Below are 19,586 nucleotides of genomic sequence, written 5' to 3' on the forward strand. Positions count from 1 at the left end.
AATACCCCAATAGCTTCTACGGCTATCAACACTTAACCTTGTCATAGTTGCTGCTTTGCTTTTAAACAAGCAGTTATGCATCAAGTGCACCATCCACAATGCCGCTGCACTATATTTAATACTGGAAAAATCACTTGCATAAAAAACAAACAAAATTAAAACATGCATCATAAATCATTCAGCCAATTTTTATCCAGAAACAGTGTCGATGAATTCCAGTGTTTAAAAGCTAGTCTCAAAGATGAGAAACACAAATGTCATTACTAATCAAGATTGCATGGAAAACATTTTACCAGGACTCTCATTCATTTTAAATTAAAACATTCACATTTGCCTATTGCCTTTTGAAAAGGCATCTGCTTAGGATGTCCACTGTGCCAATTATTGACTGACAGTAGTTACATTCAATAATTCTATTCCAGCCTATGATCAAATTTTCTGATAAGAGACAATGTATGTCTGCACAGATTAGGTTCACACATACACACTTTAAAAACAAATGATCAAGTCTTTCAATTGAATAAGTCTCTAAATTGCTCAAAGCTAAAGTGTTTCCTGTTAGGAGGAAACCAAATCTACTATAATGTAAAAAAATGGAATTTATGAATTCTATTTTCCAGAAAAAATATAATCGTCTGCATACTTTCCTAACAGAGACTGGAACAGTGGAACAAGCTATGCACATCAAGGTTGCAACTAAAACAAAATAAAAATACCGCACCTAAAAGCATTAAATCTGTAAGGTCTAGAGACAGGATTATGTACAGTACGATTCAAAGAAAGCTAATGACAGAAGTGTATCTATATTTACATTATAAATAGTTTCTATAATAGTAATTACACAAGTATTTCTACCACCAATTGCTGGCATAAACTGGAATGTCAATTAGTTAATCCCTGCCCATGGCTCTCCCCTCCCCGACCACCCCACCCCCCCCCAACTACACATTCTGCCGTTGCAGTTCATAATCATTTTCTGACAAATTGCCAGAAAGTCCTGTCATTTGTTTTCACCGGAGCCATGAAGATGGGACCCACTGAGGTTCTGTGTCAAGTTTGTTTATGAGGCGGATTAACTCCTGGTATGCTTTTTCCAAGTCCGTATTAACAATTGCTGCATCAAAATAGTGTCCATAGTTTTGCTCCATTTCCCTGGCCTTTTCTATGATGTCCCGTAAATCTTCTGGCTGCAACACAAAAATAAATGTTGAATATAGTTGTAGCTGCAGCTTTCCTTGAGCAGACATAGTAAAGGGTTACAGTCTGAAGAAGGGTTTCGGCCCGAAACGTTGCCTATTTCCTTCGATCCATAGATGCTGCCTCACCCGCTGAGTTTCTCCAGCATTTTTGTCTACCTACAAAGGGTTACCTGTTCCATGTTGAATTAGATCACTAAAGGAGCGACTGGAATTAAACAGTCAAGAGAGCAATTCCCTGCTTTGACAGAAATATTAGTTTAGTTGAATTTAGTTTAGAGATACAGCACGGAAACAGGCCCTTCGGCCCACCGAGTCCACACTGACTAATGATTCCCACACATTAACACTATCCTGCACACACTAGGTACAATTTATAATATTACAAAGCCAATTAACCTACAAACCTGTACGTCTGTGGAGTGTGGGAGGAAACTGGAGCTCCCGGAGAAAACCCACACATGTCACGGGGAGAACATACAAACTACGTACAGACAGCACCTGTATTTAGGATCGAACCCGAGACTCTGGCGCTGTAAGACAGCAACTCTACCGCTGCGCCACTGTTATGCCCTTCCAGTACTTAAGATCCAATTTAATACCATCCTTACAACAGTGGCCTCTCCACTTCCAAAACATCCTCTCGAGTGCATCAAATATTCCACACATTCACAATCATTTTTATTTAGGTCATATTTGGGAATGGGAATTAGATTAATATTATCAAAAAGTAACAAATGTTGATGCATTCAGGAGACATTTGTCATAGAAACATAGAAAATAGGTGCAGGAGAAGGCCATTTGGTCCTCCGAGCCTTCACCACCATTCATTGTGATCATGGCTGATCATCCACAATCAGTAACCCGTGCCTGTCTTCTCCCCATATCCCTTGATTCCGCTAGCCCCTAGAGCTCTATCTAACTATCTTTTAAATTCATCCAGTGAATTGGCCTCTACTGCCTTGTGGCAGAGAATTCTACAAATTCACAACTCTCTGCGTGAAAAAGTTTTTTTCCCATCTCAGTTTTAAATGTCCTCCCCTGTATTCATGGACAATGGCCCCTGGTTCTGGACTCCCCCAACGTTGGGAACATTTTTCCGGCATCTAGCTTGTCCAGACCTTTTATAATTTTATATGTTTCTATAAGATCCCCTCTTATCCTTCTAAATTCCAGTGAATACAAGCCCACTCTTTCCAATCTTTCCTCATATGTCAGTTGTGCTAATCTTGCCTAAAACACAGGAAGTGGAATACTCCATGCAGCACTTCGACTATAATTCCATTAGATTATCGCTGACCTGCACAGGAATATCATTTATCCACATCTGCTCCAAATTCTAACAGCCAATTCTAAAGGTTTCCATTTATCAAACATCAAAATTAGTGGTTAAGAGGCCTCATGAGATAGAGGTGAGGAGAAACTCAGCAGAATACCATACATATATAAGCAAATTTGACATCTTCCAATATCATTGCAAAGGAACCATGATACCTTGCTAAGAGATAAATATAAGACAAAACCTTTCTGGACTTTGAACACGACATGCATTATGGGTGAGAAATAGGTGCAGAAAGGAAGGCCTTTGCTGGAGCTGCTCTTGTTGACAGGAATAGGCATATCAGCCAGAATCATTCAGCTGAATGATGTGCCATGCAAAGAAATGGTAAACCCAAACACCATCACAAAGTATCACAGGATGCCACTTGTAAAGATAATCTGAGGTGTGTGTGGAAAATGAGTAAGCATAATCAAAAATGAACCTGCTGAAAAAATACAGAATTATTTTAGAGGTGTCAATACTTTTAAAGTCAAAAATAAGGAAAGGAGGATTGGCAATAATGTCTCTCTTATCTTTGGGACTTGTAATGTGATGTACTTTGGACAATGTGGAAATTGATTGAAGTTTAGTGTGCACTACTTAAGAATGGTAGTTTTCACAAATGGGCAAAACTGTTTGAATTTCACCTAGGCAAATGTGATTTTATCCACTTTGGAAATTACACATTCTTCCCATAACCCCCGACACCCTTACTGATCAAGAATATGTCAATGTGTGCATTAAAAATACCTAATGACTCGGCCTCCACAGCCGTCTGTGGCAATGAGTTCCACAGAATCACCACCTGCTATTTGGTATTTTTTGTGCAGACAGCACATATTAATTTTAAATCTGATTGATAGACTTTTGATAACCAAAGGTATTACAAGATTGAGAACCAAGATAGCTCCTTGCTCAGCTAGGATCTCACTGATTGCTACTTGGTGCTTGAAGGCCTTTATTACGATGCTCTTGTGGGTGCATGTTTATAAAGTTCACAAAAGCAAGGAGGAAGATAAAGCTCAAGAGCATGCTTCATGGAATATTTTGGAGTTTTTATATTAATCACAATAACCTTCCTTCTCTTCCTAGCCTAATTGCTAAATACGTTGATGAAGAATGGTCAGAAAATTACAACAATGCTGAAAGATGATATATCATGTTTAATTTGAAAAATGTAAAATACTTTGTAATTTATAATAAATAAAAAATGTAAAATACTTTGTAATATAAATAACAGGACAAAGTACTGCTGCTACCAGTTCTTGAACTACACTCAACAATAAAACTATATTTTAGTAAGGGTCCACAGGAATCTGATTAAATAGCAATTTTAACAATAGAAAACATACCTTAGGATTTTTTCCCTCTTTGGTGAGCATTGCACGCAATCGTTCTTGGGAAGGTGGTGCAATGAAGATTATGTAAGGTTTCAAGTCAGAATTTCGCAGAATCCTCAGTGACTAGAGAATAAAAAAAAGCAGCATGGTTAAAAAAATCTTGTATGGTTATTTTACAATTTTATTTCCATTCTATTGAGACTCAACTTATCGAGCTATGAATTACTTCAGTTACATAGACCACTTAATCTAATCCAACATTTATGCTCCTTGGATCATTTAAACCATAAGATGATGGACAAGCTCTGTCATGTAGATAGTTAAGGGCGGCATGGTGGCGTAGTGGTAGAGTTGTTGCCTTGAGAGCCTGTCCCACTTGGCGATTTTATCGGCGACTGCTGACAGCATTGACTGACGTATTAGGTCACCGAAAAATACGCGCCATGATGACGTATGACGCAACGTGATGACGTATGATGCGCGGTGTTTTTTCAAGTGTCGCAACATTCTTTTTGTCGCCGCTGGATTTTGAAATGTTCAAAATCTTTTGGTGACACTGATATAACGCCGGCAAAATTGCCAAATGGGACAGGCCTTTTACAGCGTCAGAGACCCGGGTTCAATCAAGACCAAGGATACTGCCTGTACAAAATTTGTACATTCTCCCCGAGACCGCTTACGCTGCGTGCTCCTGGTTTCATCCCACAACAAAGACATAAGGGTATGTAGGTTAATTTGGCTTTGGTAAAAATTGTAAATTGTCCCTAGTTTGTAAGATAGCACTAGTGCACGGGGATCACTGGCGGCATGGAAATGCCTGTTTTCATGCTGTATCTCTAAACCTGAAACTAAGTTAAGCTTTCAACGAAGATTTGATGAAATCTACATCAAATTAGAGAAATACAGTGGGTCATAAAATAGCTATATTTAACAATAATTTTTATTGGACCGATTTATATTTAAATGAAGCTATTAAATTAACATTTGAAGACTAGCCTGAAATATCCTAAGGATTCCAATCACAAAGCAGGTAGATAAAATATGTTAAAGCTGCTTACCTGTGTATGTAAATTTAACAAGCATATCTTCCCAGAGTTGATCACTTGTCGTACTGAATCAATACTGGTGCCATACAAATTCTTTTCATATTCTCCATGTTCGATGAACTTGTTGGTTGCAATGTCAGCTTCAAAAAACTGACGTGACACAAACAGATAATCACGTCCATTCACCTCATTATCTCTCATAGAGCGTGTTGTATCTACAAGTGTGAGAATACAAGTTGCAGAGAGCTCAAACATACATGATAGTGAAATCAAAACAGTGCAGTTAACTTACGTGGTACTGCTGGAGCAAAACGATCAGCCTCTCTTTCCATCAGCTTCTGTCGCAGTTCATTCTGACCACAATTTACTGGACCAATCAAAACTATTGGCCTTTTCCTGCTTGCTGGTTGATGATACAATGACATTTCTTCATAGGTCAAGATCTCATCATTGTCATAGTCTAATGAAGAAGGGGGTAAGACACAGAAATCCGGAAATTAATCTCTCTTCTACTTAGCATATAATATACATATATATATATATATATACATGCCCACTCTTATGTCACATGAAAACATTCTGCCCAATACAGTTGCATCAATTAGGGGTTAGAGTGTTTTGAAATCACAGTAAAATTATTTATCCTCACAGGGTTTTCAAAAATAAATGTATTTTTAATAGCAATAAATTCATGTTACTGTCAAAAATACTAAAAGCTGCGTTACATTGTTTAAGAGAATACAGTTATACGGTAAATAGACTCATCAATTACAATGCCCTCCATGGTTAAAGAGGCATCTGTGTTCTTATGCTGTAAAGATGTCCAATTACTGTGGGGATAGGAAAAATGAAGAGAGTTTTCTGGCCCTATACTGTTAGAACCCAAGATAACCTTTTTTTTGCATCTCAATTTCCAAAGTAACTCTAAAGTGGTTCTCTAGTTGGTCACATACATAACCAATTCAATCCGTTTTATGCAATTGGTGCTCCCTAGTTCATCACTCACTTATACCCAATTCACATCATAGAAACATGTATTAAAGTAGAAATACCTGCACACAAAAAAAATTCAGTGACATCGTTTGTAATGCGGTTTATATTAATTTTTATAATGACGCATTTTGCTCAATCCTAACATTCATCCTTCCTTCCTTAGCCCACCTGAACACCTACTGTGATTTCTTCAACTCATGGTTTCTTCTATTAATGTTCTTATCAGTTCACACTCTCTCTTTCCTACAGAAAGCTAACTCCAGACTACTGAGCTATTTGGTGCAAGACTTTTCTGCTTGAATGTAGCAAAGACCCAGAATCACAAGCATAAGTGCAAAGGTTGAGGGAAACAGGTATTATCAGGTCCACTGGCAGCTTTGTAATTAGCCATGACCAAAACTGAAGTGGAAAGTAAATAATCTCCAGTGTTTACTGAAAATTCAATAATACTAAACAGCCTGATAAATGTGTGAAGTATCGAAGGTTAACATCTGTATACTTGACAGATCTTGAACATGTTTGAAATGCAAAATCATCCAAGTTTAAATATTTAGAATGTTATCTCAAACAATGGCTTTATTTAACCAAATCCAATTCCTCGCATTATAAATGTACTTTTTTTTTTACATACCATCAGTTCGATTAGCATTATACAACACTTTTTTTCGCTTCTTCTTATTTTTCTTAGCACACCAAAGTTTACCTAAAAAATAAGTGTTACTCAATCATGTACATTTGAAATAAATTTCAAAGTCAACTATTAACCAAATGACATAACATTGTCAGAGGTAAGAAAGAGCAAAGTAAGAATTAAAATTATTTGTTTTCAACAAAACAGGGAGAATCTAAATGTGGTGAAAACTGCATGACATCTTTGATCCTAGAAAAAACAGCAAAGGAGACCTGCCTTTGCTCACTGTTGGTTCCATTCTTTGACCCTTTCCACTAATAAGGCAGCCAATGTTTTACTTCAAGGAATTAATCACTCAGAAAATTATAATTGAACATGCCTGCTACTGCTTTCCAGATCACGTTCTAAAGCAACCTCGTGTGGTGTGTTGTCAAATTTTGTTTGGCAATGCAGCCAAGAAGTGGCTGGGATATTTGTCATGTTGATGGTGGTAAATGCAAACCTTTTTGTCAATTAATGTAAATCCATATCCTTCAGTTATAGGCAAAATTTTCCAAGGAGATTGGACAAATAGATCTATGGATATTTAAGGCAGAGATTGACATATTTTTGATTAGTAAGGGTGTCAGAGGTTATGGGGAGAAAGCAGGAGAATATGGTTGAGAGGAGAAGATAGATCAGCCATGATTGAATGGCGTAGTAGACTTGATGGGCCGAACAGCCTAATTCTGCTCCTATAACTTATGAATACTATAACTACAAGAAGAGTATCACGATTATCATTGGCAGATGATGCAACAATAGCAATGATTTTGGAAGTTTAGCATTTTGTTGTTGACTATTTGAATCGACTAAGATTTTATTATTTTTGTAATGCCATAATCTTGTCACTTCTTTGAACTAAAAACTATATATAATAATTACATTATGATATTAATTCTATACGATAACGGTATTACAACATATGATATCCAAAGGACTACGTTCTAATCTACTCTATTCTGATTTGGATGATATTTTCCAAAATATGGTCTATGAACTCAATATACAATATCAACTTGAATCTCCAGGCTTAATAGCAGTAATTACATTTTCATGAAAACAAATGAAAAATTGCAGTACACTACCCAATACTCACTTCAGGGCAAGAAAGGTTCTATATATTTAAGATGATTTCAAACAGTCAAGCTGTTTTTAATGCTTGAGAAATTCTCCAACGTACCATTAGTGTCTAAGCTGTAATTAGTGCAGTGCACAAAATAAAGACGAGGTGTGACAAGATTATGAAGGCATTACAAAAACAATATTGTTATATATACACGCAAAATATAAATGAGCAAGATTCCACTAATCATATAGGTGGTAAATGAGCTGGTCATGAGCACAATTATACTGCAGCAAGGGTATCAGATCTGTGGTAATTTAATAAGGATAATCAGTTTAATTGTGAAAAATAATTAATTGGATGCTAATGAACTGGGAGCTGTTTTGATGCATTCAACTCCAAACTATAACCTCAGAGGAAGAACAAAATAAAATAAATAACGAAGAAATAAGTTTAAGAAATCTCCTTTCCTGTTTGCAACATTGTGCTTTATCATAGAAACAATAGCTGAATGAATTTCATGTTGTATCTAAATTTATTATCATAACACTGGAACATTGTTGTTTGAATGCATTTGGGCAATTGGACATTCATAATCAGTCATAGAGAGTGACTATTCGGTGTCAGATTATTTCATTCCGATATCATGGGAAATGGTCTCGTTAGCATGATGTAGTTGATGCGAGATAATGCCTCTTCCTGCTCCCTATTACTGCATACAATCGGGTTTTAAAAATAAACTGCCCATAGATGTCACTTTCAATCTCAAATATGAATGTATAACCTTCAATGTGAAAAAAAAAATTCCTTGAAATTACTTAAATTTGAATTTTTATTTCCCAACCTGTTTTTTCAGGCTCCTTGTCTTCTTCTATTGTTTGTTTCATGGCCTCTCTTTGTTGCTGGAAGCTCTTCCCTGTTTTCATGTGAAGGAAATAGATTCACAGAAAATGCACAAAAAAATAATTAATACTTAAAAATGATCATTTATTAGAAAGGTTTATTTGCTTGTCCAATCCAAAAAAGTAAATTTATCACGTATTTTTAACCAAGCATGTTAAAAGGCAAGTTTTTCTCCGCGGGATATTTAAAGGAGACTACATAAATTCAACATAATAAAGCCGGCAGGTTTCAACAACTCAAAAGGATCGATTTAAACACCATCTTTGTTGCTTTAAATTATTAAGGAGTAGTAAATAATTTCATCTTGCATTGCACTCAAGCTGTGCAAAATGGAATCCAGGTCTGTTGATCCCACAATAGGGGTGTTAATGAAAATATAGTCATTTGACCAAGGGCAAAATTCAGCTGTAAGGTAAAGAAGATTTCCGACTTGATTTATTGTTAAATTTCTAGTTGTAATCTAGATATATGGTATGAAATGTCCTCAAATCTTGGTAAGCTTTACAAAAAGCTTGGCACAAATGCTTATACCCATCAATAAATAAATTAGTTCAGTGATATATCATTAAAATGAAGGCCATGTTACAATGGTAGACAAAATTGCTGGAGAAACTCAGTGGGTGAGGCAGCATCTGTGAAAGGGACCTGAGGAAGGGTCTCGACCCGAAACGTCACCTATTCCTTCGCTCCATAGATGCTGCCTCACCCGCTGAGTTTCTCCAGCATTTTTGCCTACCTTCGATTTTTCCAGCATCTGCAGTTCTTTCTTTAGCCAATGTTACAATGATGACATTCAAACACTTATGCCATGATAAAATAGTATCAACAAACTTTAAAGAAATTTGATGGAACAGAAGGCCAAATGCAATACTGTTCCCCAAATCAGGAACAATCTGAGACATTTATGTGAAGCAAATTTTTCTCTGTACCATCAAGAAAGGCAAAGTATACTTTAAAAAAAAACGGATGAGAAATGAAATTATATGGGGGTTCTACCTGGAACAAGCCCAGCTAATGGCTGATTGTCTTCATCTCCATCTCTATAAGCCTGCCACCAGTTGGGGTCTTCTTGACTTATTACATGAAGTATGTCTCCTTTTTGGAAAGACAGACCCAATTCACGACAGGGAATGTATGGATCATCCGAGGGGTCATAATCAAAGTGGGCTTTTACATGCACCTGAAAAAAAAAAGTGGTTTCATATATAATCAACATTTAGAGTCATAGTCACAGCACAAAAAAAAGGTCCTTTGGGCCAACTCATCCATGCTGATCAAGACTCCTCATCAAAGGTAGTCACATTTACCTGTTTGGCCCACATCCCTTTAAATCTTTCAATTCCATACACTTGTCCTCATGTCTGTTAAATGTTATTGTACCCGCCTCAACTACTTCCTGTGACAGCTGGTTCCATATCTTCACTACAGTCTGTATAAAAAAAGTTGTTCCTCAGGTTACCATTAAATATTTCCCGTCTCACCTTAAACCTATGCCTCCAAGTTCTTGATTAGCCTACTCTGGGGAAAAAGACCCTGCATTCCCCTATCTATTCCCCTCTTGATTTTACACACATCTAAAAGATCACTCCTCAGCCTCCTACTGGGAGTAAAGCTAGAAGTCCTGCTGGGATGTTAGCTAGTCAAGAGTATTTAATTGTCATATGTACCGAGAACTGATCAATGAAGTTCTTACTTGCAGCAGCTTAATATGCCTATAAACACAATACTGGGTGGTATGGGACTTTTCATGCAAGCTGCCTTTTTGACACAGTACCTCAGATAGATCCCGTCAATAATGTGGAAGACTTCCAGAGCTTTGTGTGGAACCTTATCAAAGGCCTTGCTGAAGTCCGAATAGACAATGTGTATGCCCTCATCAACTTTCTTGGTTTATCTTCATAAAAACCAATCAAATTTGTGAGGAATGATCTCTCACACACAAACCAGGCTACCTATCCCCAATCAACCAGTCTTTCCAAAGGAATACCCATCTTATTCCTCAGAATCCTCTTCAATAACTTTCTCACCAAAGATGTTAGGCTTACTGGTCGAAGGTTCCCAGGTTTTTCTTTGAAGCCTTTCTTAAATAGAGGCACAACATTAGCTACCATCTAGTCTTCTGGCACCTTACCCACACATGATAGGAATTCATATATCTCAGCCAGGACTCCTGCAATTTCTTCTCTAGCTTCCTAACTCCTACAATTCCTTCTCTGAATTCCCATTTCGTAGTCTTCATTGCATTTAAGATTTAGAAAAAATTCCGCCAGCATCGCCATGCACCCATACCAGGGAGCCTGATATCCAAGTCGTACTGTCTGATCAGTATTTTTGTAATGTTACATTAAGGCTTTTTCCAGGGCTTGATAAAAACGATTCAGCAGGAACCCAGGTATGTAGACCAGTTCTTTGTCATACCAATCTCTTCCCGATTAATATTCGCCTGATAGCATTCGCCAAACAGGAAACAGAATAACTAGCCCAAAGTCTAGTTAACAAAGTTTAATACAATAACTTTTTTTAAATTGTAAATATACTCACTGTAGTTAACCTTTGCTCTTCTAATATACTGGCTGACGGATTACACAAACTTGCCGTTTTGAAACGGGAAACTTGTACGGCGAATCATTGACCAAGAAAAACAAATCTTCCCCATTTTGTCACCTTGACTAAATAACTTTCCTACCCCACCACCTCAAATATGGGTTAAAAAAAACATTCTGCCGTACATCCACAAATCACAAATGCTCACTTTTCAATGGTTCAACTATTTTAAAGGTTAACAGATTCAGCTGAACTATTAGGACTACCACCAGTTTGCTAAAAGAATAAGATACATTCAAATACAAGTTTAAAAAATAATTCAGATCAGTCATGGTTGGGTTCTTCAGTCATTTTATTTAAATCTCACTTACCACCATTTCCTTGGCAGGAGGAATCTTTGTCTGCTGACCGGGAATCAGCACAAAGGTCAGCGTACCATGCATCTCAGCCTATGTACAAAGAAAATATTGGTTGATTTTATATAGAGGTGACCATGGACCCAAAGATCACATATGCACTTGCAAAGAGTTTCAAGGTTCAAAAGACCATACAGTTTTAAAATGACAAATAAAAATCACATACCAACAAGTCAAACACCTCATTAACATCTTTTCCACGAATCTCAATTCCATTTATTTCAAGAACTTCATCTCCTTCATGCAGTACATCACTCTTCTCTGCAGCTCCACCCTTGACTATTCGACTAATAATCACAGATTCAACATCATTACGTACCGTGGCACCCTTAAAAAGGAACACAAAACAGCACGTTATTCAGGTTGATGGTGAATTAGACAGGCTGAATGCAGAGATTCTGGCTGAATAAACTGATGCCATGAACTTATCAAGGAGGGGTAATAAAATGACCCATGGTGCCTATCCTTGTGAGAAGCAAGAAAAAAGATCTATTCACAGTTCTTTGTCCCTAGCGATCCCCTTGTCAATGTCATAGATAAATCTCCCGTTGAGAGGAACGTGCTCAACAATTATACCCTAGATCACATTAGTAATAACCATGTACCTGAATTTCTCACATTTTTATGAACCCGTTTCTAACATCACGAATCACTGGTGGAACAAACAACCAGCATTGTTTGAACTGGCCTCCAGCTTGCAGAACCTTCTTGAAGAGAGGAAGGGTTGCAAAAAACATTTAATGGCAGTTTTTATGGCAAGATTGCAAGTGCAAAAGTTTTGAAAAGGGCCACTAGATGGAGTTAGCATGCTGTACTGAAATGAAGGACATGCCAGATGAAATGCATGAGAAATAAATAGTGAAGACATAAATATGTTAAAGGAAATCAATTCAATACTTTCCATTGACTTTTGCTGAATGCAGTAATGAGCAAGGTTACAACATGAAAGTGTCATTGACATATTTTCAGAAGAAATAGATAAACGCAAATAAATGCTAACTTTACAACTTAAGCAAAAAACAAACAAACTGTTGCTATAATCTCAAACAAAATACGAACTGCCTTGGGAGCTCAGCAGGTCAGGCAGCAATTGTGGAGGAAAATGGACAGATGACATTTTGGGATGGGAAGTCTGAATAAAAGGTCCCGACCTGAAATGTCAATTGTCTATTTCCTTCCACAGATGCTGCCTGACCCACTTAGATCCCAAGGCAGTTCGTATTTAGTTTGAGATTATAGCATCAAGATTATGGCTTTATCTTGCACTGAATGTTATTCACGTCATCTCCTTTATCATGTATATGTACACTGTGGATGGCTCGATTGTAACCATGTAATGATTTTTACTAAGGTACACAAAAATGCTGGAGAAACTCAGCGGGTGCAGCAGCGTCTATGGAGTGTCTATAAAAATCTAATGATACAATGATACAATTTATTTGTTGTCATTTGAACCTCATTGAGGTTCAAACGAAATTTGGTTTCTGCAGTCATACACACAAGAAAAAGAACCAAGACACAGCACAATTTACACAACATCCATCACAGTGAATCTCCTCCTCACTGTGATGGAAGGCAAAGTCTTATCTCTTCCCTGCACTCCTCATTCTCCTCCCGATGTCAGAGTCAAAGCCCCCGGCGGGAGATGCAAGGCCATTAAAGCCGCGCCGGGTGATGCAAGGCCACGCTCCGGGTCTTGGTGTTGGAGCTCCCGGCGGATGCTAGCAAGTCCCGCGGCCGTTTAAAGCCATGCCGGGCAATGTAAGGCCACGCTCCAGGTAATTTTCAACCCCTCAACTCGGGTGGGAGAAGTCGCCATTGCGGAAGCCCCGAAAAGCGGTCTCCCACCAGGGACCCGCGGGCTCCCGGTGTCACCGTCCACCAGACCTGCGGATGGAGCCTCCGAACCTCCAGGGTCGGGTTGCAGCAGCGCGCCACCACAGCTCCTCCCGCTCCGAACTCGGCCAGCTCCACGATGGTAAGTAAGTCCGCAGCTCCGCGACTGGAGCCCCAGGTTGTTCCGGTTGGAGGCCACTCCACGGTGCTAGGCCCCAACGACAACGGAGACCCGACAGAGAAAAGGTCGGGTTCTCCGTACAGGGGAAAGATTTTAAAAGTTTCCCCACCCCCCGCCCCCCCGCCTCCACACACACACCCAGTTTTTTAAAAAAAGCACTTTAAACTACATTCAAATGAGACAAAAAAAAAAAAAAAAAAAAAAGACAGGCGGGCTGCAGAGGCCGCTGTGACGTGAGTCGCGCCACCCACAAGAACGATTTTTACTGACTGGTTAACACGCAACAAAAGATTTTCACTGTGCCTCTGTACATGTGACAGTAAACAAAACATCTGCATTTGCCTGTGACAACATTTTTAAGCAAATAAGCAACAGGAACTAAATCGCTTCTGCCAGGCTTGTGAATTGAATATAAATCGTTCAATATTACTTTAGTACATGAAGGCAATTATTTCCCATCAACTTCATTCAATTTGAAGACAAACTTGGGTTTGCAGAATCAAGCTCACTGGAGAACGACACATCTTCAGCAATGGACATCTAGACGGATACGTCCAGATCTGCAGTAATTCAACACTTAAATTTGTGTATTTAAATAGGAAAATGGCCTTAAAATATGACTTCTTACAAAACTGTTATTCCAAATTGGTTTTAGCCAATGTATTTTTAAAACATCATCTCCATTGTGTCAATTCACACACAGGAAGCTCTCATTAACAGCAATGCGGCAATAACTAGATTTTATATATTTTTAATGCTGAATGGAGAATCAATATTGATAACTTTAATTTGCTCACTCTTTGAAATATTACCTTGGATTTTTTTTATTTTCCACCTCAACAAGTCAAGTCAAGTTTATTTGTCACATACACATACGAGATGTGCAGTGAAATGAAAGTGGCAATGCTCGCGGATCTTTGTGCAAAAGACAAACAACCAAACAAACTATAAAAACAATCATAACACACATATTCTTTTACATAATAAATAATGGAAGGAAAAACGTTCAGTAGAGTTAGTCCCTGGTGAGATAGGTGTTTACAGTCCGAATGGCCTCTGGGAAGAAACTCCTTCTCAACCTCTCCATTCTCACCGCATGGCAACGGAGGCGTTTGCCTGACCGTAGCAGCTGGAACAGTCCGTTGCAGGGGTGGAAGGGGTCTCCCTTGATATTGCTGGCTCTGGAGTTGCACCTCCTGATGTACAGTTCCTGCAAGGGGGCAAGTGAAGTTCCCATTGTGCGTTCGGCTGAACGCACTACTCTCTGCAGAGTCTTCTTGTCCTTGGCAGAGCAATTCCCAAACCCGATGGTAAAATTTCCGGACAAGATGCTTTCCACCGCCGCTGTGTAGAAGCACTGGAGGATCCTCGGAGACACTCTGAATTTCCTCAATTGCCTGAGGTGGTAAAGGCGCTGCCTTGCCTTACTCACGAGTGCTGAGGCGTGTGATGCCCATGTCATATCCTCGGAGATGTGGACTCCCAGATATTTAAAACAGTTCACCCTATCCACAGGATCCCCATTTATCCTCAATGGAGTGTACGTCCTCGGATGATGTGCCCTCCTAAAGTCCATGATCAGCTCCTTCGTTTTTTTGATGTTCAAGAGGAGGCTGTTATCCTGGCACCAGAGTGCTAGACCAGCCACCTCCTCCCGGTAGGCCTTCTCGTCGTTGTCTGAGATCAGGCCCACCAACCACAGTGCCATCAGCAAACTTAATTAATAAGTTGGAGCTGAACCTAGCCACACAGTCATGTGTGTACAGGTAGTACAATAGGGGGCTGAGGACGCAACCCTGGGGCGATCCTGTGCTCAGGGTGAGGGACTTCGATGTATTCCCTCCCATCTTGACTACCTGGGGCCTGGCGGTGAGAAAGTCCAGGACCCAGGCACACAGGGAGGTGTTGAGCCCCAATTCCATTAGCTTCCCGGCCAGTCTGGTGGGGACTATCGTGTTGAAGGCTGAACTGTAGTCTATGAACAGCATCCTCACGTAGCCCCCCTTCTGGCTGTCCAGATGGGAGAGAGCGGTGTGCAAGACCTTGGAGACCGCATCGTCCGTGGATCTGTTCGGACGGTATGCGAACTGCAACGGGTCCATGTTCCGAGGGAGGAAGGCGCAGATATGTTTCTTCACCAGCCTCTCAAAGCATTTCATGACTACCGAGGTAAGGGCCACCGGACGGTAGTCATTCAGACAGGCTGGGGAGGCATTTTTTGGTACCGGTACAATGATGGATTTTTTGAAGCAGGCAGGGACCATGGACTTGTCCAGGGAGAGGTTGAATAATGTAGTGAGCACTGGAGCTAGCTGCGTAGCACAGGACTTGAGTACTCGCCCCGAGATGCCATCGGGGCCTGCAGCTTTTCTCGTGTTCACCCGTGTCAGAGCCCTCCTCACGTCGTGCTCGGACAGCGAGAATGTGTGCACATTCCTCCCTTCAGCTTCGGTAGCCAGCCCGCTGGCGGTATTGTCGATAGTCGGCGGACCTGGAGTGATGTTGCCCCTCTCGAAACAAGCGTAAAAGGAGTTCAGGTCATCAGCTAGGGAGGTGCCGGCACTTGCGGATGAGGGAGGGGTGCTCCGGTAGTTGGTTACTATCCTTAGCCCCTGCCACAGGCTTCTGGTGTCCTGCTGCTCCATCTGTAACTCCATCTTGTCTCTGTACCTTCTCTTTGCGTCCTTCACCGCCCTTTGCAGTCGATAGGACTCTGCCTTGTGGACGTCCATGTTTCCTGATGCCAGGCCCGAGTTGTTGGCAGCGGTGCGAGCATTCAGGGCCACACGAACAGACCTGTCTACCCAGGGTTTTTGGTTCGGAAAGGTGCTTACCCTTACCGTGGGGACGATGTTGTCGGTTACTGTTGCGATGAAGTCCGTGACTGCTTCCGCGAACTCACTGAAACTTGCTTCGAACATATTCCAGTCAACATCACTCAGTGCATCTTGCAGCATGGCCTCTGACTAGTTGGCCCACCGCTTTACGTCCCTCGTCTCTACCGCTTCCCGAACTATCCTCTGTTTATACTCCGGCAATAGGAAAATGGCAGCGTGGTCAGATTTTCCTAGGGGAGGGAGTGAAACGGCCTTGTAACCTTTCCTGAACGGTGTGTAGCAGTGGTCCAAAGTTCTCTCCCCCCTGGTGGCACACGTGATGTGTTGGTAGAAGTTCGGCATGACCTTCTTGAGATTTGATTTATTCAAATCTCCAGCCACCACCATAGGCAGGCAGTCTCTAAATAATACCTCATCCAAGGAAGGGACGTCAATCAATGTGGTACTCTTAGCTAACTGCATGGATGGTGAGCATAATAAACTGAAGAATCCTTTGGCTGGAGGCCAAAGGATTCTTGGGTTATTCAAACATGTATATCAGGAAAACGATGGAAGGAAACTTTGTTCTCCCTTTTTTATATTGCTGCTCTTAATATATGAAACTGAACTGTTAATGAACAAAAATGATAGATAAATATCATAAATGTTGTAACAATAGTAAAAGCACTTAACAATAGGTAGCTTGCACTGCAACTGAGCATCAACATTTTCCAAACAAGCATGTTATAGCCCCATGGAAGCAGAAATTTCCTATAACCAACCTTTCCACTTACTTAAAAACATGCCCATTTTGATGAACATTCTATAACACAGACTCCAATTTTCATTTCTCCATAGATCTCATGACCCCTTCCTACATTCTCCATTACAGCAACATGCAATGTTTTGCATAGCACAGCTCCATCAGCTTTTCCTTTCTGTCTGTTTTCATTTTTGTCTTATTTCTATTCCTTTGCAGATTAGATGCAATATTATCAAGCTTTCACCAATCGACTTCTACCAACAACACCAACTTTTAACATAGTCTCTTAGTTTTCACCAAAATTACGGTTCTGTAGCAATTATGTTAATATGAGCAAAATTTTACTCTCTAGAATTTAGGAGATTGAGAGGGGATCTTATAGAATCCTTTAAAACCGAGATGAGAAGAACTTTTTTCACACAGAGAGTGGTGAATCTCTGGAACTCTCTGCCACAGAGGGTAGTTGAGGCCAGTTCATTGGCTATATTTAAGAGGGAGTTAGATGTGGCCCTTGTGGCTAAGGGGATCAGGGGGTAAGGAGAGAAGGCAGGTACGGGATACTGAGTTGGATGATCAGCCATGATCATATTGAATGGCGGTGCAGGCTCGAAGGGCCGAATGGCCTACTCCTGCACCTAATTTCTATGTTTCTATGTTAATTAACCCCAAATCTCTTTCCATGGATGTTGGTTGACCTAAGTATTTCCAGCATTTTCTGCCTTGACTACGAATTAAAGTCCAAGATATATACTGAAGAAATGACATTAAGAGATTGATTTACTTCAAGTAGGATTTGCAATTAAATTGCCTGCAATACTGCAATGAGATGAGACAATGGCTTAAAGATTAATGTACTGAAAGTCAAATCGCATTTGCAAATTGTTCTGTACAAGTACTTTCAAACTTTGTTTCTAATCCAAAACTATTTAGACAATACTTGTTAGGCTCTTTAACCTTGCAAAGTTTTCAAACTGGTAGTATTTCTGATATTTTGAAATGAAAAGTTCCAGAAAATATTCTCACATAAAATGTTCTACCTTTTTGAATATTCTCCCCGAATATTAAGTCGCCTGACTACTTTACGTTCTGTAATATTCGATATCAGATGAAAAATCGTTCTATAAACCTTGCTCATGGAAAGCATATAATAATTTAAATATTCACTGGTTCATAAGTTCATAAGTCATAGGAGTAGAATTAGGCCATAGAATCAAGTCTATTCTGCCATTTGATCATGGCTGATCTAGCTTTCCCTCTCAACCCTATTCTCCTATCTTATCCCCATAACCTGTGACACCCATACTAATCAAGAACCTATCAATATCCTCCTTCAAAATTTCCATCGACTTAACCTCCACAGCCTTCTGTGGCAATGAATTTCAGGTTCGCCACCCTCTGACTAAATAAATGTTCTTTTATTCTGAGGCTATGGCCTCGGGTCCTAGGCTCTCCTACTAGTGGAAACATCCTCTCCACATCCACTCTATCCGCGCCTTTCACTATTCGGTCAGCTTCAATGAGGTTCCCCCTCATCCTTCTAAAGTCCATGGAGGACAGGCCCCATGCCGTCAAACGCTCATCATATGTTAACCCAATCATCCTTGGGATCATTTTTGTAAACCTCCTCTGGACTCTCTCTAAACGCTAGCACATCCTTTCTCAGATATGGGGCCCAAAACTGCTCACAATACTCCAAATGCGGTCTGACAATGCCTTATAAAGCCTCAGAATTACAGCCTTGTTTTTATATTCCAGTCCTCTCAAAATAAATATTATCATTGCATTTGACTTCCTTACGATTGATTCAACATGTGAATTAACATTTTGGGAATCCTGCACCAGCACTCCCAAGTCCTTTTGCACCTCTCCCCATTTAGAAAATTCTCTCCCCATTTAGAAAAGAGTCTATGCCTTTATTCCTACTACCAAAATGCATGACTTCACACTTTGTCACTATATTCCAATTGCCACTTCTTTGCCCTCTCTCCCCACCTGTCCAAGTCCTTCTGCCGAGACCCTGCTTTCTCAACACCTATCTTTGTATCATCTGCAAAGTTGGCCACAAAGCCTTCAATTCCCTCATCCAAATCATTGATATACAAATTGAAGAATAGCCGCCCCAGGACCGACCCCTGCGGAACACGACTAGTCACTGGCAGCTAACCAGAAAAAGCCCCTTTTATTGCCACTCTTTGCCTTCTGCCATCCAATCAACCTGCTATCTTGCTATCCATGCTAGGAATATCCAAATATTCACTGGTGAGCATCTATTGCTTGCCCCAAATCCCCTTGGAAAGATGGTCAGCCACCTTTTTTGGACTGCTATAGTCCTCTTGTGAATTCCCAGTGCTGTGAAGTGGACACTTCCAGGATTTGGTATTGACTGCAGCAAACAAAGCTCCGATATCCACCCTACGCTGGTTCTGTCCTATACGTCTCGGATGCTGAAGTCAGATTTGCTTTCACGAGGGTAAAAATTCTTGGAAATTGTCTTG

At 40.0% G+C, this 19,586-nt stretch overlaps 1 protein-coding gene across 2 annotated transcripts in view; it reads right to left on the minus strand.

Annotated features, from left to right (window-relative positions):
* Nucleotides 1–939: 939 nt before the first annotated feature.
* LOC129700354 (protein PALS1-like) overlaps nucleotides 940–19,586 on the minus strand; it is a 69,092-nt gene continuing 50,445 nt past the window's right edge. For both annotated transcript variants that reach the window (XM_055640764.1, XM_055640765.1), the window contains exons 7-15: nucleotides 11,662–11,823; nucleotides 11,451–11,528; nucleotides 9,532–9,715; nucleotides 8,477–8,548; nucleotides 6,528–6,599; nucleotides 5,196–5,363; nucleotides 4,916–5,118; nucleotides 3,870–3,980; nucleotides 940–1,187 (exon numbers count right to left, since the gene is read on the minus strand). In XM_055640764.1, coding sequence (XP_055496739.1) covers nucleotides 1,011–1,187; nucleotides 3,870–3,980; nucleotides 4,916–5,118; nucleotides 5,196–5,363; nucleotides 6,528–6,599; nucleotides 8,477–8,548; nucleotides 9,532–9,715; nucleotides 11,451–11,528; nucleotides 11,662–11,823 — 1,227 coding nt within the window. In that variant the 3' untranslated portion in view covers nucleotides 940–1,010. The remainder of the gene's footprint in view (nucleotides 1,188–3,869; nucleotides 3,981–4,915; nucleotides 5,119–5,195; nucleotides 5,364–6,527; nucleotides 6,600–8,476; nucleotides 8,549–9,531; nucleotides 9,716–11,450; nucleotides 11,529–11,661; nucleotides 11,824–19,586) is intronic.

Source organism: Leucoraja erinacea, chromosome 9 (assembly GCF_028641065.1).
Source record: "Leucoraja erinacea ecotype New England chromosome 9, Leri_hhj_1, whole genome shotgun sequence".
In the NCBI taxonomy this organism is placed as follows: domain Eukaryota; kingdom Metazoa; phylum Chordata; class Chondrichthyes; order Rajiformes; family Rajidae; genus Leucoraja; species Leucoraja erinaceus.